Source organism: Callospermophilus lateralis, chromosome 5 (assembly GCF_048772815.1).
Source record: "Callospermophilus lateralis isolate mCalLat2 chromosome 5, mCalLat2.hap1, whole genome shotgun sequence".
Taxonomy (NCBI): domain Eukaryota; kingdom Metazoa; phylum Chordata; class Mammalia; order Rodentia; family Sciuridae; genus Callospermophilus; species Callospermophilus lateralis.
Window position 1 is genome coordinate 114,730,992 of NC_135309.1, and position 26,753 is coordinate 114,757,744.

The 26,753-nt window shown below is 37.3% G+C and overlaps 1 protein-coding gene across 2 annotated transcripts in view; it reads right to left on the reverse strand.

Moving 5' to 3' along the window:
- Nln (neurolysin) overlaps nt 1-26,753 on the reverse strand; it is a 104,531-nt gene that overhangs the window by 41,055 nt on the left and 36,723 nt on the right. For both annotated transcript variants that reach the window (XM_076857205.1, XM_076857206.1), the window contains 5 exons: nt 20,539-20,798; nt 16,387-16,535; nt 5,470-5,577; nt 3,128-3,230; nt 2,315-2,475 (listed from right to left, as the gene is read on the reverse strand). In XM_076857205.1, coding sequence (XP_076713320.1) covers nt 2,315-2,475; nt 3,128-3,230; nt 5,470-5,577; nt 16,387-16,535; nt 20,539-20,798 — 781 coding nt within the window. The remainder of the gene's footprint in view (nt 1-2,314; nt 2,476-3,127; nt 3,231-5,469; nt 5,578-16,386; nt 16,536-20,538; nt 20,799-26,753) is intronic.

Here is a 26,753-nt window from a genome sequence, read left to right on the forward strand (position 1 = left end):
TTTTGAAATAGGATCTCACTAAGTTGTCAAGGCTGGCCTTGAACTTGTTTTTAAACCATTACTGTGGTAAAATATAAAAAGCATAAAAATTTGCCATTTTAACTACAGATGCATTATAGTTAAAAGCATTCCTGCTTCCCTAGCTATTGGTATTACAGGCATGCACCACCACTCCTGGCTGTACTTTAACCATTTTTTAAGTATCCAATTTCCAATTTAGTGGCATTAATTATATTCATTTATCTTAAATAGAAATGCTATAACCCTTAACAAAAACTGCTCAGGGTTCCTGGTAACCTCTAATCTACTTTCTGAAAAGAAATAACTTTGATCTTATTTGGGTCACTATGATTTTGATTGACCTCTGTAAAGTTGCTCAGTCTGTACCTTGACATACAGAGACTAGTGGCAGAAACAAGATGCTGCTATAACAAAATGAAAAAATGTACCAGAATGGAAGTGAGGCTTCTGCATTCACCCAGGTTGGGAAGCTAGTGGTCCTTATTATATCACAAAGAACATTTGTTAAAACTGTTGTTTGCTATAACGTAGAAGCAAGCCATGCACCTACTAAGTCTTAGCTCCAAATAAACTGTTTGGGAAAACTAACAATGTTGGCATATTTGTTGGTATACGTTGCTTTTGAGAGGATCAAATGAGAGAGGTGAGCTCATGTGAGTATTGACCAATTTACAAAAATAAAAGGAAAAAAATTTTGCTAAGGAAGGTTCTGCTGTGGTCTATAATATGGGTTTCAAATGGCTAGAAAAGCCACTTGCTCTGTTTCTAACATCAGGAGGAAAGAATGTCACTTGGAGTGACTGAATTGCAGAGATTAGTTTGAGAATACTGCCTTCCTTCTTAAGCCTGCTTTTCGAAAGGCTCCAAAGCAGACTCCATTAAATTGAAGAAGAGAAGGATGGACAAAATACACAAGTCAGCATGTAAGATCTGGTAGGAATTATGGTCAAAAGCAATATTTGGTATAGTTATTATGGAAGAAAACAGATGAGAAACTTAAGTTTCTGAAGGAATTTTATTACCAGGATGATATAAGGCCTGGCCTAGTTGTGTGGTTATTTGACTAATAAAGCAATCCTAACTCTTCAAACTGGCACTAGCATACATTTCATACTGGAACTAGCAGTACCTTAAGATATGGTCATGGAAGATAACAGTCACGAAAGAACGCCCTGCAGGCAAAATTTGAGACCATGGAGTACCACTGATAAAGGAATACTCGGAGAAGGCAGACCCAAATAAATCCAAGGAACTTCACCAGAGCATGGAATCCTAATTTCTGTCAAACAGTTGTTGAAAACTGCTGTGACTGCTGTTTCTCATTCTTTCCTTTTCCAAATGGGAGGGCTGTTTATTTTTATTTATTTATTTATTTATTTATAGCAGGGTGAGGTAGATGGTGAAATGTCTTACTTTCATAGACTGCTAGATCATGGGAAGCTATCACTAGGAAGGACTGTGTGTGGGCTGGGGATGTGGCTCAAGCGGTAGTGTGCTCGCCTGGCATGCATGCGCCCCGGGTTCGATCCTCAGCATCACATACAAACAAAGATGTTGTGTCCACCAAAAACTAAATAATAAATATTAAAAATTCTAAAAAAAAAAAAAAAAAGAACTGTGTGTCCCACAGAGATCTTGATCTTCGAGCTCAAGGCAATAACTGGATGGGAACTGACAAATGGTTCTATGAAAAAAAGGGTGTTCATGGTTACTCAAGTAGCTAGAGAAACAGACAATGGTGGAATACGCTGGTTGGCTAAGAATCCATTTCTACTTCCTTTTAATAATAAAACCCTCTAAGCTGAGCAAATGTTTGTCAACAAAAGATTACATCTCAGCTTCCTGTGGATCTAGATACAGCTACTGGATGAAATGTCAATTAATGGGATGTGAATGGAGTTGATGTCAGTTGCTTCTAGGTCCTGGCCTATACTGTCTTTCTCCCACCTTCTCAATAGGCTGGGGAAAAATCATTTTCAGGAATGATGTTGGAAGTCAATTGTTATAGAAGGAAAGATACCTTACCAGCCTTGTACTGCTGACTTGGGAAAGGAATACAACTTCTAGTTTATGACACCCATTCTATTTTTATCAGAACAGTTTAGTCTATGGCCATACAAAGCAGGCTCCACTGAGCCAAACCTAAAGGTCTTATAGTCCTGGGGAATTAGAAGGTGCGATGTATACACAAATAAGAATATTGCCACTGAGCTGAATTCAATATTGGTAAACAAAGCAAACCTCTTCCTTAAAATCTTCTATTAAAAAGAAAAGAAAGACAAATGTATAATACCTCTTTGCATCTCGTATTAAAAGCCATTTCCATCTTCCTTCTGGTTTCGGGGACACAACATTTCTTCATGACAGGAAAATAGTGTGGATATTTTAAGGTAATTTTATACTTGTCATCACCTGTCTTTTCTAAACTGTCAATGAAATCATCAGGAAGAGCACCTGCAAAAAATCATTTTCTCATACATCACTTTTTCCACTCACTACTAGTTTATTTAGCATTGGCATGGTGCCTCTAAGTAGCTCTAGGAATTTGGTAGAGTAATTGAAATTCAAGTAAAATATGACAATCCCTATATTATAATTTTGATTTTGTTGGAATGGGAGTGGTGGTGAGAGGCCAGGTGGCTTAGGAAATGGTAATTCAAACTATGAATAGGCTTCAGTGCACCTAAACAGATGGCATTTTCATGAAGAGTAGAAAAAAATTAAGCCAAGGAAGACCCAGAACAGAGTAAGAGATTAGTTTAAGTGACAATGCAGGGGACACTGCAAGGTAGAAAAAAAGTTCAAGGCTCTGAAGGCTATTAAATATCAGCATAAGTTACTAAAAAAGATTATGGGGAAAAATTATGAAATCTCCTCTGGACTGTCTCTAGAAATAGTTTACATTCTTATTAGCCTAAAGCCTAATTTTGGCTGCTTCAGTTGTTGTTTCTGTAGGAGGAGTGATGGGGATAGGAATTGCATGATTTTTTAAAAGAATATTTTGAACTCTGATTTAAGTTTTCTGTCTGGAAAGCATGGCAATCTGTGAGGTGACATTATTTGCCTAAGTTATATACTTTGATCTAGAAAAATAACAGAATTTTACCAAGTTCAGCCTTGGAAAATACCAGGAAGGTATCATCCTCATTGAGATTTTTGTTAAAGTCAATACATAGCTCACTCATTTTTTTCTTCATCGATTTGATTTCCTGAAATGCAGAAAAATATATAACATTAGCAGTAAAAAGAAACTTTCATTTTTTATCTTCATTGGTTAAATAAGTTTCACTCTTATATGCAGACTGGATTTGGTACTCAACCCTCAGGAAGTACTTTGAGATGTGCTTGGGAAAGCAGGTGCTGACAGTCTTCTCCCTTATGCCTGTGGATGCAAGAAAGGCAAGTTTCGTGGTGCATTATAAATTAATTGTAAATTTGAAGAACTAAACAGATTAATAATTATAATAAGAGTATATAAAAGTTATAATAAATGTAGTCTCTGGTACATTGTGCACACACAATAAATAAATGTTTGATGAATTAATAAATCTAGTAGCCCATCACCAATAAGCATATTTCTAATCTTTTCCAATTCCAATCTTTTAATTTAGTAATCTGGATCTGGTGCTGAAGCAAACCAAGAGAAAAGTACTAAGTAATTAATTCTAAGGTTGCTTTGGAAAAAAGGTAATATCTTAGTTTTACAAAGTATTTGCTAACAAAAGTGATTTATGAACTTTAACATTTGCATCAGAAGTATTAGGTGGGAGATCAATAAGCAGGAAAACACAAGGAAAACTGTATTAATCTGTCCCATTCTTCTAACAGTGCTACATCAACTGGGAACCTGTTAGAAATGAAGTTTCCTGAGAACCTACGTTAAACCTACTGAAATGCCAACTCTTGAGAGTGGGGTGCTATAACCAGACTTTCAACAAGCCCCACAAGTAATTTCAGTGCACTTTAACTTTGAGACTACTGCCTTAACACATACTGTTCACTGCTTTTCTTAGGATACTTTGTCTTTCCAATTTCCCTTCCACCACTCCTCCTTTGATCCTATCTGAAGTTCCAGGGGTGTATCCTCTACAAAGCTGAAGAAACTACTCTATCTTCCTTGTGGTGACTTGTTCGAATAACCCAAGCCCGGCATTCCTCTGACTAACATTTGCAGAAAAGTATTAGGTTGGAGATGCAAGGAAGCAATAAGCAATCTATAACAAAAAATTTTTATTAATGTGTCCCATTCTTTTGACAATGCTAGATAATGAAATTTACTTAAATTACACTGGTTCTCAAACTGTGGTATTGATAAGAAGCATCAGTGTCTGATGGGGGATTGAGGATTAGGTCCAAGATCCACTGTGGGTCTCAAAGACACAAATGGAGGTTTGATAGGAAGTTCCCAATGTCCATCTGGATGGGGGAGTTTTCAGCTACTTTAGTAATAAAAGGAAGTCAGCCTTTGGATAACACTAATACTAAAGAAGACAGAGTAGAGGTAAGAAAAATCAGGAGGCACCACTGGTCATCTAGATTCAAATAAACCATGAAGCCCATTTACCTCTGCATCTTCCAGTTACACAAATGACTAAATATCATCTATTTTTTTAAAGGGGATTTTATTAGCTACAACTAAACACATTGTACTCTTATAGTTTTCATACTATAGAACTGAAGGATTGGCCAGGAAGGCAAAGGGTCAGACAAGCAGATCAAGTGCCTTTCTCCTCTAATGAGGATAAAGATGACATAAGGTGATCAAAGGGCATTGAGGTGCCAGAAGGGTACATGTCTCAGTGGTGCCTTTATTTATATCTCTCATGAGACATTTGGGCTGGATTTCTTTCAAACTTATTTCCGGGTCTGCTCTCTAGAAGACTGATCTAGAAATAAATATGAATTATATTTCCTGTCTAAGAAGAATGAGGTTAATTCTGCAGCCAAGTTTAGTTCTGAACCTAGAAGGATTGGCCTTAGACAAAATAAAATTTTGAGAAGCACTTTCCAGCAGCTAATCTCTCTTTATAAAAGGAGCATATATCAATCATAGTATGCTCCATTCCAAAGTGCTGGTTTTAAAACTCTCCATCAATAAAGAGTTTATTACCAGTGCTCTATCTCTGTATGTCCAAGAGAAAGAACATATAAGCCAACTATTAAGATCTTGAACCAACAAACAATATAAAATAGATCAGGGGAAATAACCCAACACACATAAAACAAATAAAACCTGGACAGAATTTAAAAACAATTATTAGTTGTTTGTCAGTCACCATGAGGTTAACAGGAGTTATAGGATTTAAAACACAGAATACCAAACACATTGTAAATGCATCTGTATTATGGGTTATTTTATTACACTCCAACTGCTTCCCTATTTCTTTATTTCTGTAGTATATTATTTATTCATTTTGTCCCCAGTAAGAAAAAGAAACATAAACTCACATTTTGTACTTGTTCTGGAAGATGGAGTCCGTTCCTTTTTCCCATTTTAACTGACTTTTCCAAGTATCGTCTGGCTTCAGGCTTTATCTTTTCCAAATCACAAGTTTCCTGAAATTAATAAGTGTGACAACCATTTCTGTTGCAAGTGCATGGGTAAATTATAAACTATGATGCCAAAGCAAATTTATTCATCATCTCTGTTGAGCTGTGAAGCACCTAGGTGATTATAAGGCAGGCTCTTTTAAAAACATAATTTCTTTTATGCTTCAGATAGCTTCTGCTCATTTAAAACAGAAAAATTAAATAAATATAAAGCTAACCAGAATTTTGTTGCATTGCCTCAGAATCAAGAGTGCCCTTACCATTGGAAGGTTCGTTAATAGAAGTATTTGCATAATCTCATTCTGAGCATTCTTTATGACTGAGTAGTCTTATTTTTTTTAAAAAAACACTTCTTATCACAAATCATCTGGATTTAATTTTCTATCATTTGCTAACCTGGTTCTACTTGAAAGGCAGGAATAGAAAAAATGGAACAAATGCAGAGTAGAACTCTTTTGCCAAAATACCAAACAAGGACAGCTGGATAAAACCCCAGTAAAAGGCTTCCAATACCTCACAAATGCTTTCCCGTCACTTGGCAAGAGAGATCATGGGACCACAGCAAGCTGCATATGAACAAGTGTCTAGGGAAAATGAGTCAGCACTGCATAGAGAGGGGGAAAGCTGCTGGTGAATTTAAATCTCTATGCAGCAACACAACACTCACCCAAAGAACAAAGGGCCCTGGAGGAGAATGGAAAATTCCCCCAGCTACAGACAGGTAATAAAAAGATCATGTTTCTCCAAAATAGGTGGCAGAACACTCATGGCGCATCTGGATGACTGGTCAGTTAGTGGTCCCTAGTAGGAAATGGACTCCAGACAGATTCAGCAGGTGTAATGGATTCAGTCTGGTTGACAGCCAAAGAGTACCTTCTGTCACTGGAGCTTTACCGACTTCCCATTGGCTGGATACTCTCTCCATGAAAGACCTGGACTGTTCATCCTTGAGCATTCCTAATTTTCCAGCTAATTAGTCTTTAAAAAGACTGCATTTAGCTTTAGAGGCTGCATTTTAGATTGCTGATGCTAGGGTCCTGCTGCAATAATTACATAGTTTTTTAAACATTTTGTTGCAGCAGGTGAATACCATTGTATTTTAACTGAGGGTACTATTTGAGAGAGCAAACTGTATTTCACTTTGTCCACTAATAAATAATTTATGTCACAGTACTAAAGCACATACATTACTCAAAGTTTCCTCTGAGTTTACCCTCAGTGGAGGCAAAGAATAGTTAAGGCTTCTTTTTTTCATAATAACCTCCTTTTGTGTCCCTTTAGAATTTGTGAGCATGCTGGCATGATTGAAGTTGGAACCCTCCCTAGGTAGTACTGGCATCTACTGAAATCCTAGCAGCAAGTGTCCGCAATGGGAAGAAACCCAGAATGTCCAGGGAGATACTGGGTTATGGGCTGGCTCCCTCAGGGATGGCCAGCAGTTCAAATCACAGTGTTCATGCGGATGTGATTAACTTGGATTCATCTGGGCTGGCTATAATAGCGTCAGGAAGTCTGTTCTCAAGTGTGAGGCATGGCAACAGGAGTCTCCAGACGGTACAATGCTGTAAGTTGTACAGCTGGGAGAATCCAGGTGGTAGCAATATGTGTGGAGGAGGAGGAATCCCCAGTGAGAAGGGCCTGGCAAGAGCTAGGCAGGTTGTTAAGGACCCAGGTGAGTAGGTAGAGATGGAGAGCAGAGGGTCAGCCTGTGAGAAGCTGAGGCATGCAGCTGGACACCTACATAGGCATTTGGGCTCCTGGGCCACATTTCACTCTGAGCTTGGGACAAAGGCTCATCACAAAGCCTCACTAGTTGACATAAGCAGACTTCCAACTCCACAACTGTGCTTGATCATGAGGGGCCCTCACAGTGAGTAGGACTAAACTGGCCTATCTACAGGTAGTGAGGCAGCTATTTCAGGAAGCCTGGAAGTATGCTTAGGATACTCAAAATTCATTGTCTGGATTAAAAGTAAAACTACTTATACTTAAAACAGGTGATTCAGGTACAAACAGGTAGAAGGATATTCTGAGAAAAATCAGCCATGAATTAGGTCCAATTAAAATATGACTAATTAGGGGTTGTGGCTCAGTGGTAGAGCCCTTGCCTAGCTGTGTGAGGCACTGGGTTTGATTCTCAGCATGCATATAAATAAATAAAGGTTCAGTAACGACTACAAAACATTTAAAAAATACAACTGACTAAAATACTCAAATAAAAATTCAACTTACCACAGAAATAATGCTTAACAAAAATCTGACTCAATTATAACCAGACACAGCTTGCTAGACATACTGAGGTCTCAGGCAATCTCTGGAGGTTTCTGGAAGGAGTGAGGCAGTTCTAAAATGCACTTCTTAAGCACATTCCTGTTCCAGAGCCCATCATGATAACACTCTCCTTTATGATCTCCAGGCAAGGTCAGAATCCCCCTCCAGGGATCTTTTAAGAGGGAACTGAAAACACTTCCAGACTGCTTTGCTGTCATACTTTCCTTCCTGAACAAGGATTTTTCCCCTTGAATCTGAACTGGGCCATACGCTCATGGGGGAGGTTTGTCCAGGTAAGGGTAAAGTTCTCTGCAATACTTTTTAAATTTAAACGATCTGACAGTAAACACCCTTATTTTAACTTCTGTGGTGACAAGATTTATTTTCCTTTTAACTTCCTCCTGTTAGAAAGAGCTTTTATGTAAATGTGTTAATATGTTCTGCCTGTCCCCCACCTCACAGGTATGCTTATATGCTCATTTTATAGGCAAGAAATTGAGGTTAAATGATCTTCCCAAGATCACACAGCTTTCTAATGGTAAAAATTGAAGAAAGTAAATTGTTTAAATTCTCAGTTTACTGCTTTTCCCAGTGTGTCACAGGAATCCATGACCATCCTTGAAGCTTTATCACTTGTTAAAACTTCATAAGAAAAAAATGAGAATTTCCTTCATTTTCCCCCAAACCTTCCTACCTTTGTCTCCCTGACATTGTTCCTCCCCCACTCTTTTTTTTTTTGCAAGATCTTCATATTTCCAGTTTCTAATATACACAGGTAAAGACATTATTTTGGTGGGATTTTTCATACTGTGCTTACTTTGAATGCAAAGTAGAAATTATAAAGTTGTTGATGGAACTCTGAAGATTGAGACTGCACCTGCCTCTGATTATCATTTAAAAATGAATTCACAAACTTTAAAATGGCTAAGGAAATATAAAGATATTGGAATGGGCTATTGGAGCCTATTTCAAAAGATAAAATAGGGAAATAAATTGTTTACTTGTTTTATTTGCAGTTCAGTTTCCTTTTTCTTCTGTCCACCCCCCACCCCAATCCATGATATTTATTGTTAGATTTTTATCCTACCACTGCATTCCTGGACTAGAGGGATGCAGAAAAAGATCCTCCTCCTGACTACTGACTCAATATGCCATCCAGGATTCATGGCTTGCATGACAGCTATAGTTTGAGGACACTGATGTAGGACACCACACTGCAAGAAGACACATTTTATTGGGGGCTAGTTGGATTTTATTCAACTAGCACTAACATACATTTACTAAGCTCCTATTGATGTCAGACACTAGGGAAATAAAGCCAAATATTCTTTGTGTGTGTGTGTGTGTGTTGGGGATTGAACTCAGGGCGCTTGATCACTGAGCCACATCCCCAGCCCTGTTTTGTACTTTATTTAGAGAGAGGGTCTCACTGAATGTTTAGTGCCTTGCTTTTGCTGAGGCTGGCTTTGAACTCGCAATCCTCCTGCCTCAGTCTCTTGAGCCGTTGGAATTACAGGTATGGACCACCACGCCTAATATTCTTGAGATGCTTTACATCATATGAAGGGGTAAAAAAGATTTAGGAGATGATGTTAATATCATGTAGGGTAAGAAAAAAAAAAAAGATATTAAGTATGTAGACAAAATTGAGGCACAAAAATGGGGGAACTGGGCCAATGGAGAAGCCCATGGTGGTTGATGCTTACATCTGGATCCCTCGGCTTTTAAAGGCCTGACAAAATTACAAGTTTTAGTATATTGATTATGAAGAATGACTACACTTACATATTTCAAAACCAAGAAAGTAGGTGAGGAGGAAAGAGGAAAGTGCTGGGGAGTGATATTGGCCAAATTATATTGTCATACTGTGTGCATGTGTGAATATGTAACAACTAATCCCATCAGTAATGTTCAACTACAATGTACCAACAAAAAAACATGGAAGAAAAAATAAAGAACAAGAAAAGCATGGTAGATAAAAGGAATTAAATTATAAATAAATTTTAGACAGTTTTTCATTTTTTTGGACATAGTTTTAAGGTACTGGCTCTTGTGTTTTAATTTGGGACTCTGGCCCTCCAGAGTTGGTGGAGTAGGAGAGATCACATTCATGCCCCAAGTTGGCCTGGGGGCATAGTTTAGTGGCAGCACAGCTGCTCAGAATGCCAGAGGCCCTGGGTTTAATCCCCAACACCACAAAAACAAAACAAAACAATAAAACAAAGAAAGCAAGCATCTATACTTAATCCCATGACCTATTCATCAGCACTAACATTAAAACTTCCCCCTTTAAATCTCTAGTTGGTCCACAACTCTGAAAAAATATAAACAAGATTACAAAAGTCATTCTATTTTGCTTGCATAATTCAGCCTTTATTTTACCAAAGAATTCTTCTTATGCATTTATTATTTAGTAGTAATAAAATATGCCTGGATTGTTTTATCTGAAGACATGTACATTTTCTCACTAATATAGGTAGAAATTCCATGTATGAAACCTTCTTTGCTTTTTGCTTTTTTTTTTTTTAACTTAATGATTGAAAAATCTTTTTGAGATCTGGAAAAATACTAAGACCTATGGCCATAACTGCTGGTTTGACATTTGGCCATTTTCAAGCTAATAGGATAAAGAAATCCTTTTTTTTTCTTTTTCTTTTGGTGGAATTACATATTCATTTAGTATGTTAATTGTAATGAAACATTTGATATTCACAAATGAATAAACCTATGTATATGGAAGGTATAAGAACAAATTAAATCCATACTTCCCTTAAGATACAGGATATTAACAATGTTGTTGCATTTACTAATACAACTGGGAATCTAAAAAAGATAAATGTCCTGAACTTTATGATAAACAATTTTCCTGTTTTACCACTTATCTATATATTGTTTAGTTTTGAGCTTTATAAAATGACATCATGCTGGTGGAGTAGAAGAAGGAGAATCAGGGAGGGAGGAAGGATGGGAAAGGGGAGGATATACGGAATGAATTGAACATTTATATATGCATATAATGTTTATATATGTTATATGCATATATAAATGTACCAAAGGAATTTCTTTATGTATATAATCAAAAAATAAATAAATGAGCAAAATAAAAATCAGAGAATAGAGGAAGAAAAATATGGGGAGAGGAAGGGATGGAAAGAAGGGGGAACAGGGAATGAAATGTACCCCACTACTATATATGACTATGATGCTCTTAAAAATATATACACACACACATATATATGTGTATATATGTATATACACATATATGCAAACTACATGCAGCACATTGCAATTTTTTCTTTCATTGTTACTGAGATTGAGACATATTTATTGTTCCATGGTTGCTAGTTTCTTAATTTCAATGCTATAAAATATTCCACTGCATAAATGTACCAACCCAGAGCCACACCTGCGAGGCAAGCGCTCTACCACTGAGCTATGGCCCCAGCCCCCATGTACCACATTTGATTGATCCATTTTGCTGCTGATGGAAATCTGGGATATTTCAGTGTTTTACTGTTATAATGTTGCTATGAACATTTGTCTAATTTCATCTATGAACTGGCGACCTGAGCTGGCTTCACAAGAGCTGACTACATCAGTAACTAAGAAAACAGCAAAGAAAGCACACAACACACAGAAATACGTTTTGCTTGCAGGAATCAGGAATGGCTCTCAACCTTAAAGGTCCATTGGAAAAGAGAGAGAAAGCACACTTGAGACCCTATTTATTGAGGGGAAGACACTTGAGAAAGTTCTACCCAAATGAGGCAAGGTATTGGTTTTCAGCAGGGTGTAGCCCAGGAATGCCCACTCCCAGAGCTGTAATTCTTTGCTAAGCAAAGGTGAGGTCCGCCTGCTTTGAAGCCAGTTTTACACATCCATTGCTCAATGCTCAGCTCCTATGAGCTCAGCTCCTGTTTATGGCGGCCCCCAAGAAATACACACAAAAGTACTTCTAGGTAAATACTGAGGCAGAGGTGGGGAGATTACAATAGGTTGTAGAGAATTTAAGATCAGCTTTATAATACTAAGGTTTTCTCCAAATTAGTTATTGCAATTTTTAACTAATTACATTTGTACTAGCAGCGAATGAACATTCCCACCGATCAACATCCACAAAACACTTTGGCATTGTCATACTTCTTAATTTTTGCCAATTTCGTGAGTGAAAAATAGTAACTTATTGAGGTAATTTGCATTTCCCTGATTATTAATCAGGTTGAACATCTTTTCACACGTTTAATTGCCATTTGTGCTTCTCCTGAATTATCTCTTCATGTCATCTGTCCATCTTTCTACTGGGATGTCTCTGTTTCTAATTATAGTAGTTCTTTATATATTGTAGAATGATTTACTAGTGAAATGTTTCACAATATTTCTTTTTTCAGTATTTGTCTTTTCATGTTATGATCAGAAGTTCTTTATTTTAAGGTAATCAAGCATATTAGTCTTGTATGTCACAGTACTTTTCGTGTCTTATTTAAGAAATACATTCCTGCCCAAATATCATGAAAAAATCCTATATAAACTTCTAAAAGCTTTAAACTTTAGAATTCTAAGATCTTTTTTGGGGAGGGAGGGACGGTGAGTAACCAGGGTTGAACTAAGGAGCACTTGACCACTGAGCCCATCCTCAGCTCTATTTTGTATTTTAGTTAGAGGCAGGGTCCCACTGAGTTGCTTAGCACCTCGCTTTTGCTGAGGCTAGCTTTGAGCTGGCACTCCTCCTGCCTCAGCCTCCCAAACTGCTGGGACTACAGTCATGCACTACCTTGCCTGGCTTAGAATTCTAAGATCTTAATGCATTAGGAATTCTTTTTCACTTTATCATAAGGAAGAGATCCAAGAGCTCATGTTCCAGCCCCAATTACTGAAGGCCTGTTTTCCAAACCTGCCACCATCTTGTTTCTTACTTTCATTCTATGAACATTTATTAAATCCATCCTTTGTATCAGGCTTTCTGCTGGAGGTTCAAAATAGAATCAAACAGAATTGGGTATAAAGGTGAAATTAGATAGCTCTATTGCTATACAGATGTGAGGTAGTATTACTTAGTCACGCACTGGTGGGGAGGGGAGGAAGACCACAGCACACTGCTAAGTCTTGTGTTCCACTATGATTTCTTATATCCACTGAGTCAACAAGTTACTTATTTTGAAAGTTTTAAATCATGACTACAAATTAATTGATACTCCCCAGACTGTGATGTAGTATCCCTTAAATCTGGGCACATCACAGTGACTGGTCTTCTGTGCTAGCTTTCCATTGCTATGTCAAAATTTAATCAGCTTATGAGTAGGTAAAATTTATTCTGACCTGTAGTTTCAGAGGTTTCAGTCCATGGTTGCTTGGTTCTATTGTTTTTCTGGGCCTGTGGCAAAGCAGTTTATCATGGTGAAGAGTGCAGTAAATCTATTCACCCCATGGTGTCTGGGAGGTAAAGAGGGAGAACGGAAGGGACTACGATACTAATATTCCATTCAAGGGCATGCCCCCAATGACCTAACTTCATTCCATGAGGCCCCATTTCTTAAAGGCTCTACTACTTCTCAATATTGCCACAGGCTGGGGACGAAGCTTTCAACATATGAGACTTTGGAGGACATTCAAGATCCAAACTATAGCATCATCTAATATAACATGCAGTATATGGCAGAAGTGAAGCTATGTAACTCCAAAGACAGGTCAAAGCAGTTCCTATGTGGTTTCCTGGAACACTGGTGTTGGGGCCCTGATTCTCCAGTACAGAAGTCCTTCTACCCTAATGCAGTCATGTGGAAGGAAGCCCAATTAACCCACATAACGAGATTACTTGAGTATGTCCCCATGTAATGGACTGAACTTTGTCCTTTCAAAATTAATTTGTTGAAGCCCTAACCCCCAGGGACTCTCTTTGGAGATGGGCTTTTGGGAAGTAATTTAGGTTAAATGAGGTCAAAGGGTGGGTTCTAATTTGAAAAGACTGGTGAAATTATCACAAGAGGAGCAGATACTCATCCCCACACCCCAAGCATGTACTGAGGAAAGGCTGTGAGCACACAGTGGAAAGGGGCAGTCAGAGAGTTCTCATAAAAACCTGATTATCTGGCATTTCTTATCTCAAAACTTCTGGCCTTTAAAACTGTGAAAAAACTAATTTCTGTTGTTTAAGTCACTCAGTCTATGGTACTTTGTTACAACAGTCCCAGCTGATCAAGCTACCCAGAGACTACACAAAGAAAAAGATCCTTGATCAGCTCCTTCCTGTCCACTTCAAAACTAGCCATCAGGGGCTGGGGATGTGGCTCAAGCGGTAGCTCGCTCGCCTGGCATGCGTGCGGCCTGGGTTCGATCCTCAGCACCACATAAAAACAAAGATGTTGTGTCCGCCAAGAACTAAAAAATAAATATTAAAAAAAAAAAAAAAACTAGCCATCAATATTGGAAACTACATATGTGACCCCAAAGCAGAACTGCTCAAATGACTCCTTCCTGAATTTCTGATCCACAGAAATTCTCAGAGAAAATAAAATGACTGCTCCTATTTCTGGCTGCTAAGTTTTGGGGTAACATGTATCAGTGGATGACGGGAATGTTCACTGGGCAAGATTTGTACAAAGAACTGTGAAATGCAATTTCACATTTCTGTTTATTAACCCTAAGTGAAGAACATAGTGCTAGAAAGAAAATTAGATTATTTGGAAATGAAATAAAACTAGGAGAATATAAAGGCCATCACTCATAATTATCCAATTTGGATAAGATTATATTTGATTATTATCTGTTTTGGTGGTATCTTGGGAACTCAGTATTATTATAGTAGAACATGCCTGAAGTTGCTGACTTCATATTAATTTAAGATCTGACTTATCCAGCTTAATGAAGGCTTTGTATAGTATATCATGGTTATCTTATTTTGCTTACATTATTAGCACAGAAAAAGAAACAGCTTATTTGGATTGTATCTAAGTGTCCTTTAGGTACAAATGGGATGAGACTTACTGCTTATTAAAGTATCCAACCCTAGCAGAAACCTGATACTGATTATTCTACATTATAAAAAATATCGCCTAAATAATTGCCTGTTAAGGAAGGTGTTTTAAAGTAAATAAATTCAAGTAATAACTTTCGCTGAAAAAGGAAACACAATAGTTAATACTTATTATTCTGATATAGCTTTCACAGAAACTTTAGAGGATTCTAAGAACATTCTGAGAATGTTCACCCAATAATCCACATGTAAGAGAGCAATTGCTCTGTTGGAAAGAGGAGAAATTATGGAACCAAATTTGAAACTGCTTTAAATCATTACAATAAAGTCCTGAAATGAACCAGCCCACCCCTTGATGAGCACACTGGTGTCTATCAGGTCACTAGGGTGTGCTAGTCTACTCTATATGTAGCATTTATCCCCAAATTCAGTGGGATCAGTTCCAAATATACACAAAATTTAAAAGTATGACAAGGAAATCTAAAGTAACAGGCTTCCATATCTAATATTCATAAGACTCAGAGAAGGTGGAATAGTAACAAAAAAATTATTCCAAATGAGAATACAGAAGTCATGATATGGTAGTTAAATTGATCCAAGCAACTTAGCAAGACCCTGCCTCAGCAAGAAAAGAAAATAAAATCATGGCATTTGCAGGGAAATGGATGGCATTGGAGAAGATAATGCTAAGTGAAGTTAGCCAATCCCCAAAAAACAAATGCCTAATGTTTTCTTTGATATAAGGTGACTGACTCATAGTGCGGTAGGGAGGGGAGCATGGGAGGAATAGATGAACTCTAGATAGGGCAGAGGGGTAGGAGGGGGTTAGAGAGGGGGCAGGGGGTTAGCAAGGATAGTGAAATGTGATGGACATCATTATCCAAAGTACATGTATGAAGACACAAATTGGTATGAATATACTTTATATAAAACCAGAGATATGAAAAATTGTGTTCTACATGTGTAATAAGAATTGTAATGCATTCTGCTGTCATTTATTTAAAAAATCAATAAAAAATAAAAATAAAAATTAAAAAATGGGCTGGGAATGTGGTTCACTGGTTAAGCACCTCTGGATTTATTCCCTGGTACCAAAAAAAAAAAAAAAAAAAAGGAAGGTTAATTGAAGGAAAATGGAGATTCTAGGGAGAAATTCTGAAATACAGTATTTGAAAATTCAAAGGGGTTTTTACGTAGAACTATCAAGTTCATAATGATTAAAAAGCCTTAGACTTATAGCTGTGCAAACTTCTACCCTTGGCCTCTAATTCTTAAGTCAATGGAATTAGCAATTCAATATAAACCTATATGATATAACAATACATATTACTATGTAATGACCATTATTATAATCACTGGAAACAAAATCAAGGAAAATTCAAACACTATGTATCCTGGGTCAAAGGTTCTTACTTTCTTAATTTTTTGTTTTTGGTGGTGGGCGGGATTGAACTCAGGCCCTCACGTGTGCGAGGCTCTTATTTTACTACTGAGCTACATCTCCAGCCCCCAGGTTCTTAATTTTTTTGTTGTTGGTTTTCTCCCTCTTTAAAGGAATTTATAACACCATTTACCTGTAAATGAACAATTCTCTTAAATATATCTTCTCTCATACTCATCTCAATATCAAAACGAGAAAGTCTTTTGTCAGCTTCAGTACTTGCTGCCCGTACTTCTTTGTCAGAGGACACATGCTGAGGGAAGTCTAGCATGGTTCTTTCCACTGTTGATAGAGAAAAAACACTATGAATACACTGGACCTGCCAAATCAATATTAAAGCCAAATACCTCCTGCCTAGATGAATGATTATGCTGATGTAAGTCTTTCATTTTATAGTTTCTGCAAAGATTTCTAAGGCTGTCAAGAAACAACTAATGCAGGACTTGGCTGTTCCACTTGGCATCAACATGAACAGGAAGACGCACTGTGCACTTATCAAAATATTTTTAGGGTATAATTTATTAACTGGAAATGTATCAAGATAAAGCCATGTTTCCTATGCTGAGGCATCTTACGTTCCCTCCTTGGGAAGAGGGAACAGGATACATAAAAAGAGAACAATAGAGGAAAGAACCTACTGGTTGTCAAAGGAATGGATACTAAATCAGAGGCAGCAGCTCTTGAAGGCTGGGCACTAGGTAATATGCTACAGAGAAGGCTGGACCTTGGAGGAGGACCGGCTCAGGGTTGGAAAAGTAGAGACTGCAACCTGGGGTCTGGTAGAGACAAAGCATGTTCAAGAAACAAGCAGATCAATTTAGCAGGATGTGGTTTTCTCAAAATAGAACTTACCACTTTTTTTTTCTTTACTATAGTCTTCTTAGAGAATCTAATTAAAGTTATGAACCTTATGCCAAATGTACACAGCATATAAATATTAAAATACTCTTATAATTTTAGAGAATTCTCTGAAATCTAAACAGACGACAAGGCTGAAAACCATCAAGTACGCAGCTAGATACTGGGAGATGTTCCTATTAAACAATGATAGTTTCGTGGGGCAGTTAGCATGTTAAAATTGGTTGCTGGGTTTATTATATATTTACATTTTGACTTTAACTGGGAAAAACTGATTATGAATAAAATAATCAATACTATAGAACAAAACTGAGTAGGTTATAGTGATGTTTGTGGCTATGCTGTGAAAATGAACACATTTTGATTATCTTCACTAATTTGCAGATGCTATGAAGAGGTAAAATTTACACATGTGATATAGATAGTAGAGCTATCCTTTACACACAAAGAAATAGTACAAACAAGGTGCCTCACTCGTATCTGTCTTCTTAGAACACTGTTAAAATAAAGCTGTTAAAAATACCTGCCAGAAATATCGAATAAATCCACAGTATATATTTTTAAAAATCAAACTGTGAAATTTTATTTTATTCTTTTTTTTTTTTTTTTTTGGTACTGGGGATTGAACCCAGGGGCACTCAACCACTGAGCCACTTCCCCTGCCCTGTTTTGTATTTTATTTAGAGATGGAGTCTCACTGAGTTTCTTAGGATCTTGCTAAGTGGCTAAGGCCAGCTTTGAACTCACAATCCTCCTCTCTCATCCTCTCAAGCAGCTGGGATAACAGGCATGTACCACCACACTACCAAGAAATAGTACAAACAAGCTGCTTCAATCATATCCCGTCCTCTTATAACACTGTTACAAATAAAGCTGTTAAAAAATAACTGCCAGAAATATCAGAATAAATCCATAGTGTATATTTAAAAAAATATCAAACTATACAACTATGCAATCATATTTTAGGGTTTGGTTTAATATGCAATTTTATATCTGTTGGCTAAGGAAAAATGGAACAGAAGACTTAACTTTTAAAACAGACAGCATTGGTTTAAGTGATACAGTTCACTAAATAGTTGCCACTTTGGTTTGCTTTTAAAAATTAGCTCAAAAAGATATTAAGAAGGAATCAAAATTGTCCAAGAACTTAATTGAGTAACATAAAATGTAGGAACCTAAAACCAGAAACATATTCTTAAACAAACAATAAAGCTGAAAACCATTTCCTTCCTTCCTTTGTCACAAAGACCTGGAATAAGACTTATGTTCTCCTTGCCAGACTATAAACAATGCAGATGCCCAGTCCCTGGCACTAGACTAATGAGATTTTAATGGCTACTGTGAGATTAATGAACTCTCAGAAAATACATGGACAAGAAAAAGTTGTTTTTTAAAAAAAGTCTACCCTCAAACTGAAAAATTCTGATAATTAATCCACAAGACTTTTTGTTTTCTCTGTTGGTTTTATACCAGTCAAATGCATTACTAGGCAGGCACACCATCCTGGCTACAAATGATTGAAGACTGTAGTAGGCACCTGGACCAATGACAAGGACAAACCACATAAAGGCAGAAGATACACATGAAATTACCTGCTGGAAAAGCTCTGCTGAATAGGGATCAACTCCATCCCTTTGACTTTGACTAAGAAGACCAAGCAGATCCTTTCATTCAGAAGTTTAAACTCAAGACTTATAAGATGTAGTGGCCATTACTGAGAGTGGAACAGTTGGTAGTGGTGGTAGATATGAAAACAAATACAAGATAAGAGAAAATAGCCAAGACCTTACTAGAGTGGGATACAGGGTAGAGAACTCTAGGTGATGAAGAGTTAGTAGGTGCAAAGAAATAATGAGGTCACTAGGACTGTGCTGGATTCTGAATCTTTATGATATCCACATCTGCAGCTGTTTTATATTCTCTTATGACTCCTCAATAGACAGTCAAGTTGTTTCACATTATCCTACAAAATGTCCAATTCTTAAAAGTAACCAAAGTGCACCTTCATTCCTTATAGCCTAAAGGCTTTCAATACATTATTAAAATAATATATGTTCAGTGCAGAGAAAAAATAAAGAAATGCATAAAGAAGAATGCTAAAATCAACAGTAAATCTCTCACCCAAAACATTAATCACTGTGATAGTTATTTGACTTTATTTTTTGGCATCAGGGATTGATTTTATGTGTTATTTGATGATGTGACTTTTGATGAGACAAACATTTAATTGGTGAAGTTGAAAGTAGACTGCCCTCCAGAATGTGGGGAATCTTGTTCATTCTGTTGAGGGCCTGAACAGAACAAAAAGGTTGACTTCTCTAGCAAGGGAGAACTCTTCAGCAGACTGCCTCAGATTTCATCTGCACAACTGGCTCTCCTAGGCCTTGGGCTTGCTGGTTTATTCTCCAAGTTTCAGACTTGCCACCCTCCCAAGTCATGTTGAGTCAATTCCCTATAATAATCTCTCTTTCTATACACACATACACAAACACACACGTACACACACCCTACAAATACACACAGGAACATACATCCTATTGGTTCTTTTTCTCTGGACAATGCTCACTAATAAAACTATCATTAAATTTTGCTTATTTCTCTTTTAATTTTCCTTCTGTGTGCTTTTCTCCTGTCTTTAAACACTGCTTCTAACTGTAATTGTAATTTCTACAGAAAGTTATAGAGGATGGATGGGTTATAATTTATATAGCCAACAAATTCTGATTATAAACCCACAATTCTATTGGTTGACACTTTGAGGTTTTTTGAGCTTTTGCTATAAAAGTGCCTATTTATACATTAATTTATACAAAAATTTTGTCTGTATTTGTTTATTTTCTTAGAAAATAATTCCTAGTTGTGGCACTGCTGGGCTAGAGTATAAAATTCTTTTTCTTTCTTTCTTTTCCTTTGTTTTGGTACTGAGAATTGAACCTATGGGAACTTTACCACTGAGCTACATTCCCAGTCGTTTATATTTTTTATTTTGAGACAGGGTCTTGCTAAATTGCTAAGGCTGGCCTTAAGCTTACAATCCTCCTTGCCTCAGCCACTCAAGTTGCTCAGATTATAAGCATATTCTACCACAGCTGGCTTAAGGTATGGAACTTAAAAGTTTTGATATTTATTGTCAAAATGGTGTCCAGAAAACAGTGTAATAAGAGTGCACAGTTTATAGCATTTTTGCCAACATAATAAAATGTATAAATCTTAGGCAATTTAATTTTTGTTTGTTTTTTTTAATTTTAAAATTTTATTTATTTTGCGTTTTGTATATTTTCTTAGGCAATTTAATTCTAAGCAACCAACCATTATATACAACCAATCTCTCATAAAACTAGAAATCTGACTGCCAAAACTGAAAGCATAAAATGGTTTTAGATGTACACAAAAAGGAAATACAGATATGTTTGTTCATCCTACCCACCTATGTACTTCACTTCTACGTCCGCCAGCACCTGTAAACAGTTCTCATAAGTTACTTCTTCCACGTTGAGCATTCCAACAGCATCATACACCTGTTTGGTCTGTACAATGAGTTCCTCAGTTCTTGTTTTAATTTGCTCTGGTGAAAGATCCCATCTTAAAACATTTCTGCCAGCTGCAGTATAGGAAGACACTGTCTGAAGGGAAGACGTCACTTCTCTTCCTAATGTCATTCTGAGTAAAATCCTGGAACCACCAACTCTAAAAAGAATCAGAAAAAGAACAAAGATAAGTTATTTCAAATGTGTACTATAAAATTAAAGTTAAATCAGAGACATTTTTTAGAAAACAGATCACATTCTCTGAGATGAACATATGTGCACAAAGCTAAATGCTCTGGTGTTTTTATTTTTGCATAATTATAGTTTTAATGGAATTCACACTGTCCAAACACTGAATTGCTTATGCAATGAAATCATAGAAAAATAAAATTAGGTATTAAGGACATGATAACTGTCCTCTATAAATTAAGCTAAGTCTTACCTTTGCTAATTTCTACCTACTATGTATATAGATGCAAAAAAATTCTGCAGGTTTAGCAAGTAATCATTTGAGAAATTCTGTTTTTTATACTGAATACCAAATTTTTCTCAAAATTTTACATAATTATTTGAATTTACATTATTTATGTAATTAATTATTAATTTACATTAATAATAATTTGAATTTATTTGTGGAAAATAATCTCTGGTATAGCTATTAATTATAAAAGAAAAATCTATTATTAAGAATAATGATACTTTAAAACACTATAATATTAACATTAAACAACAATAATAATATTGGTGCTGTTTATCTTTCTCACTACCCCCTTTCTCTCCATTACCCCTGCAATCCCCGCTTACTTCAGAGCTTATAAATACACAAATAAAAATATAAGTGTATATTTAGGTACTGTTTGAAATGCTTTTCAGGTAGGTCCTACTCAGTCACTCAGTCCTTCAACAGCCTCATGAGTTTTATACTGTAGTTATTCTTGTTTTACTGAAGAGAAAATTAAAAGAGTCGTCAACCTAAGACCACACGGCTAGTGAGTGGTAGGGTGGGAGCTAGGATTAAAACCGGGCATTACAGATCTGGAACCCACACTCTTAATTACCATACTAAACTTCATTCCTCCTATCTTGTAAGACGTAAAAACAACTTTATGGGGGTAAGAAGAGCATTATTCCCTTTCTAACAGATGAGGCAGTTGAGACTCAGAGAAGCTAAGTAACTTTTTAAAGGTCATTTGCCCAAAGACTATTTCTGAATATGTACTATACGTCGTCACTGTGACAAGCACTGAAGATAAAATGACAAACTGACTGAGACGCTGCTACTTTAATTCAGCAGAAGAGACAAATGGATAAATATGCTCTTTTGAGATAAGTGCTATGATGGGGTGAGTAGAGGGAACTCTGAAAGTTCACAGCAGGAATCCATTCTGGCCTTGGGATGGGGAGACGGTGTTAAGGAAGATTTTCTAGAAGGAGCAATGAATAAGATCTGAACACTGTGTAGGAATGATCCAAAGGGCAAAGGGTGTAGGAGACAGAAGGCTGAAAAGGTAAGTAGGGGTTAGCAAATGAGAAGCTTTAGGAATCACTGAATCATTTATCCTTGTTTTCTGATTTTGGTTTGTTTTTATTTTCTTGCAGTGCTGGGGACTGAACCCAGGACATCACACATGCTAGGCAAGCAGTCTAGCACTGAGCTACATTCCCAGCTAAATCTCCAGCCTTTTCTTATTCTGAAAGCCAGGACTGGGACAGGAGAGCCATTTCAAGGTTTTAATCAGGTGAGAGATAATAATAAGGTTTGCCTTTTAGAGAAGTAACTCGAATTATAATGAACTAAAAGATGTGTAAAAGGTCATTCCAGAGAAAAGTTGTCAATGTATTTGGGGCATATGATTAAGGGATACTAAACTAGGAAATAGGGGGAACTGGAGTAATTAAAAAGATATTCAGAAGGCAGAGTAAATATGACTTGGTAAACATCCATTATGAATGTAAGCGGGCAGAGAGAGAGAGAGTAAAGGATAATGTCCAGGTTTCTGTCCAGCTTAATAGATGGGCTGGTGGTACTGCTTGCTGGTATAGGGAACACAGAAGGAAGAGGCAGATTCTCTTTTTCTTTCTTTTTTGGTACTAGGAATTAAATCCAGGTTGCTTAACTACTGATGCACATCCCCAGCCCTTTTTAAAATGTTTTATTTTGAGACAGGGTCTTGCTAAGTCTTTAGGGCCTTGCTAAATTCCTGAGGTTGGTTTCGAACTTGCAATCTTCCTACCTCAGCCTTCCAAGTTGCTGGGACTATTGGCAGGAAGAGGTGCCTTTAAAGGGGAAAAAGGATAAAATCAGTTTTGAATATGAAAAGTCCGAAGTGTTTATAGCCCGTGTAAATGGAATTCACTAATGGTATATGGTAGTTGTACCTACGGAGGCAGTTGAACAGACCCGAGGGAACTGGCAGAAGGAGAAGAGAAAAACATCTGGGGTCTTAGTATAATCAGTGAGGCAGGCAGAAGGGAGACTGGTTAAGATGGGTTCTAGGAAGTTGTGAAAAGGAAGCAGTGAAGAAAGGGAGGACATACACTCAGCACCTGGCACTGTGCAGGTGGGAGGAGGACCCCATTCTCAGTGGAAGACAGCAACAGGGAAGTCGCTGGTGACTCTGGTCAGAGCATCATCAGTAGAGTGGCAGGAACACAAGTCAGATTACCACTGAGGACTGGGAAGGTGGCAAGAGCTGAAGAGAGTGGTCATAAGCAATAATCTCCAGATGTGGCTGTGAAAATAAGGAGAGCTAAAGCAGCATAGCTGGAAGGGGCTGGAGGCACAAAAGGAGGGTGTCTTTCCTGTCTTAAAACAGGAAATACTATCTTCAGCTGTTTCTTTTATGCGAAACATTAAAATGATGCTTGAAGACTATTTTCTCACTATGTTTTCATCTCTTCAATCATCAGTTGAGTTATATACTAAGGATGAAGTTAGGTACTAACTAAGGATGTATTAACTAATTAAATGTGTGAAAAATAGGGATCTGTTGTTTCTGGGATGGATAAAAAGTTTTAGAAATACTTTCAAAAATGTATTTACTGGGCCTGGGGTTGTGGCTCAGAAGTAGAGCACTCACCTAGCATGCATGAGGCATTGGGTTTGATCCCCAGCACCATATAAAAATAAAATAAAGGTATTGTGTTCACCTACAACTGAAAAATAATGTTAAAACTTTTTTTTGGGGGGGGGGACTGGGATTGGGGCTCAGCGGTAGAGTGCTCCCCTCGAATGGGCGGGACCCGGGTTCGATCCTCAGCACCACATAAAAATAAAGGCATTGTGTTGTGTCCAACTACTCCTAAAAAATAAACATTAAAAAAAATTTTTAAATGTAGTTACAAAAAGTCAATTAAAAAAATTGCCATTATAGCTGGGTGCAGTGGCACATGCCTGTAATACTAGCAGTTTGGGAGGCTGAGGTAGAAGGATCATGAGTTGAAAGCCAGCCTCAGCAACAACAAGGTGCTAAGCAACTCAGTGAGACCCTATCTCTAGATAAAATACAAAACAAGGTTGAGGATATGGCTCAGTGGTCAAGTGCCCCTGAGTTCAATCCCTGGTACCAAAAAACCAAAACAAACAATAACAACAACAACAAAACAAACAAACAAAAAGCCCTTTGCCGTTGTAAAAAACTGGGAAAAACTCATGAAGACTCAGAAGGCTTCTCAACTCAGGTTACTTCTGTGCACCTTTAAAATTCTTGGTCTACACTTAAGAAATTGAACCTGGAAATTAAGGATGATGCATTTTAGGTGTAGTTTTAGAAAGGACAGTGAAATGTCAATTCAAGTCATGCATATGTAACAAAAAGACCTTGGTCTTAGATCAAAACATCCAGGAACATACACTTGTGTTTTAATTTTGAATATAATATTTAAGAAAATTATTTTTTCTATTATTCTACTTAAAACCATTTTTTCAATTAATTATTAAAAGATATATGGAGAGCCAAGATTCCCACAGAGGCAGGAAGAAATGGGATATAAAAATAGGCAGAGTCAGGCATGGTGGCATATGCCTATAATCCTAGAGACTTGGGGAGGTTGAGGCAGGAGGATCACAAGTTTGAGGTAAGCCTGGACAATTTAGATACTGTCTCAAAAAAATGAAAAGAACTAGATGTGTAGCTCAGTGGTAAAGTACCTCAGTGTCACCAAAAAGAAAGAGAGAGAGAGAGAGAGAGAGAGAGAGAAAGAAAAAAAAGAAACCACAGACACACAGGCAGAGCAATTTGTGTTAGGAAGATTCTCATCTCAGTAACATTAATGAAATGGGTCAAACAGGAATAGTTAGATGATAATGTGAGATATTTAAAAATCTCATAATATTCTAGATATTTCCAGCAATAAGGTATCATCCAGAGTATTTTCTTGGAAGTAGATGGTTGATATAAACAAGTTGAAGTGTACAAAGAACTGAGAGTCTACTTTGAACAAATTGTCTAATGAACACTGGAGTCAGCAAATGATGGTTGGCCTGCCAGGGAACAGATTTTTTTTTTTTTTTTTTTTTTTTTTGTGGTGGGGAGGATACGGGGATTGAACTCAGGGGCACTTGGTCACTGAGCCACATTCTCAGCTCTATTTTGTGTTTTATTTGTTGCTTAGCACCTCGCTTTTGCTCAGGCTGGCTTTGAACTTGCGATCCTCCTCCCTCAACCTCCCGAGCTGCTGGGATTACAGGTGGTGCCCAGCTGGCCGGGGAATAGAAAGGAAGACTGAACCAGGAACTAAAGTCTTTGAAGGAGGGAGAGGAACCAAACCATAGTTGGAAGAGGTTATCATGCGTGATACATAGAATGGTGAAACCAGACTGACTCAAAGGTGTTTTGTTTTTTGTGATGCTGGTGACTGAACCCAGGGCCTTGCATGTGCACTCTACCACAGAGCTACATCTCCAGCCCACACAAAGGTGTTTCATACAGTGGTGGAGGTACTGACCTAGGAGCACCACTGAAGGTGGAGGTGTCAGCTAGGGAGCAGAGATGTTGATGGTTCCTCCTAATTTTGTGGTATAGGGTATAGAGAACAGATGGATGAAGTGGAAATATTTTCTTTATGATTGAGTGGATTTTACCAAAGGTCAGGAGGGGAAAGGAAGATCTAGGGCAGAACATAAAAAAGTAGATTTTATCTATCCTGGGAAAGGGCTCCAGAAAAAAAAACAATGGAGAAGTGTAGATTGTAGGAGATGGTTAGATATACACTGTTGTCTAGCCATTCATCTCTTTTCCCTATCTAATTACACTTTCCTCCCAATACTAATGCACCCTCCCCACCACCACATGGTCCATGTTCTTTGAAGGAGACTGTCTTTAAATCTCTTGTTTGGAATGCTATGAGGGAGGACTCAGTCCCTCTGATAGCAGTTGAGTAAGCTTGTGTCCTGGGTTGCGGTTGGAAGCCATCCTAAAGGAAGAAGTGGAATCTGATTTACGATGATATAAACACTGTGAATAGTAGAATAAAGAAAGGAAACTAAATATTTAATGACATCACTGAGTCCCTGGATCAACTCACTCTGAAGCCTGACCTAGAGCCAGACTTTCCAGTTGTGTGAGTCAAAAATCCCCTCTATTGTTTAAGTCAGTGTGAATGTGGTTTTATATTTTTGAATTTATATAGAATCCTAACTAATAAAGGAATAAAAAGTAATAGAGGAATAAGCATGGAGGGGGAAACCCTACTGAAGGTATCAGAGTACAGAAATGAAGGATAACTGGGTCTTACATTCTTTTTTTTAAAAGTCATTTTAGTTGTAAATGGATCTTTTATTTAATTAATTTATTTATTTATGTGGTGCTGAGGATTGAACACAGGGCCTCACATGTGCCAGGCAAGTGCTCTACCACGAGCCACAACTCCAGCCTCAGGGTCTTACATTCTTGAGCTAACCAAAAACGTGAAGTTCAGGGTATGAAGTTGACTGAAAATTTCTAAAGTAATCATTCCTTCAACTTCTCCTAGATTTACAGAACCAAGGTCTCTAAGACAGTGTCAACTATGACCATGACTAACTGTGTATCCAAAGAAGTTCTAGCACAGATGATAAAGCTGGCCCTTGGGTTATGGGGTTGTATGAACACCAAGTGGAAGAATAGTATCTAAA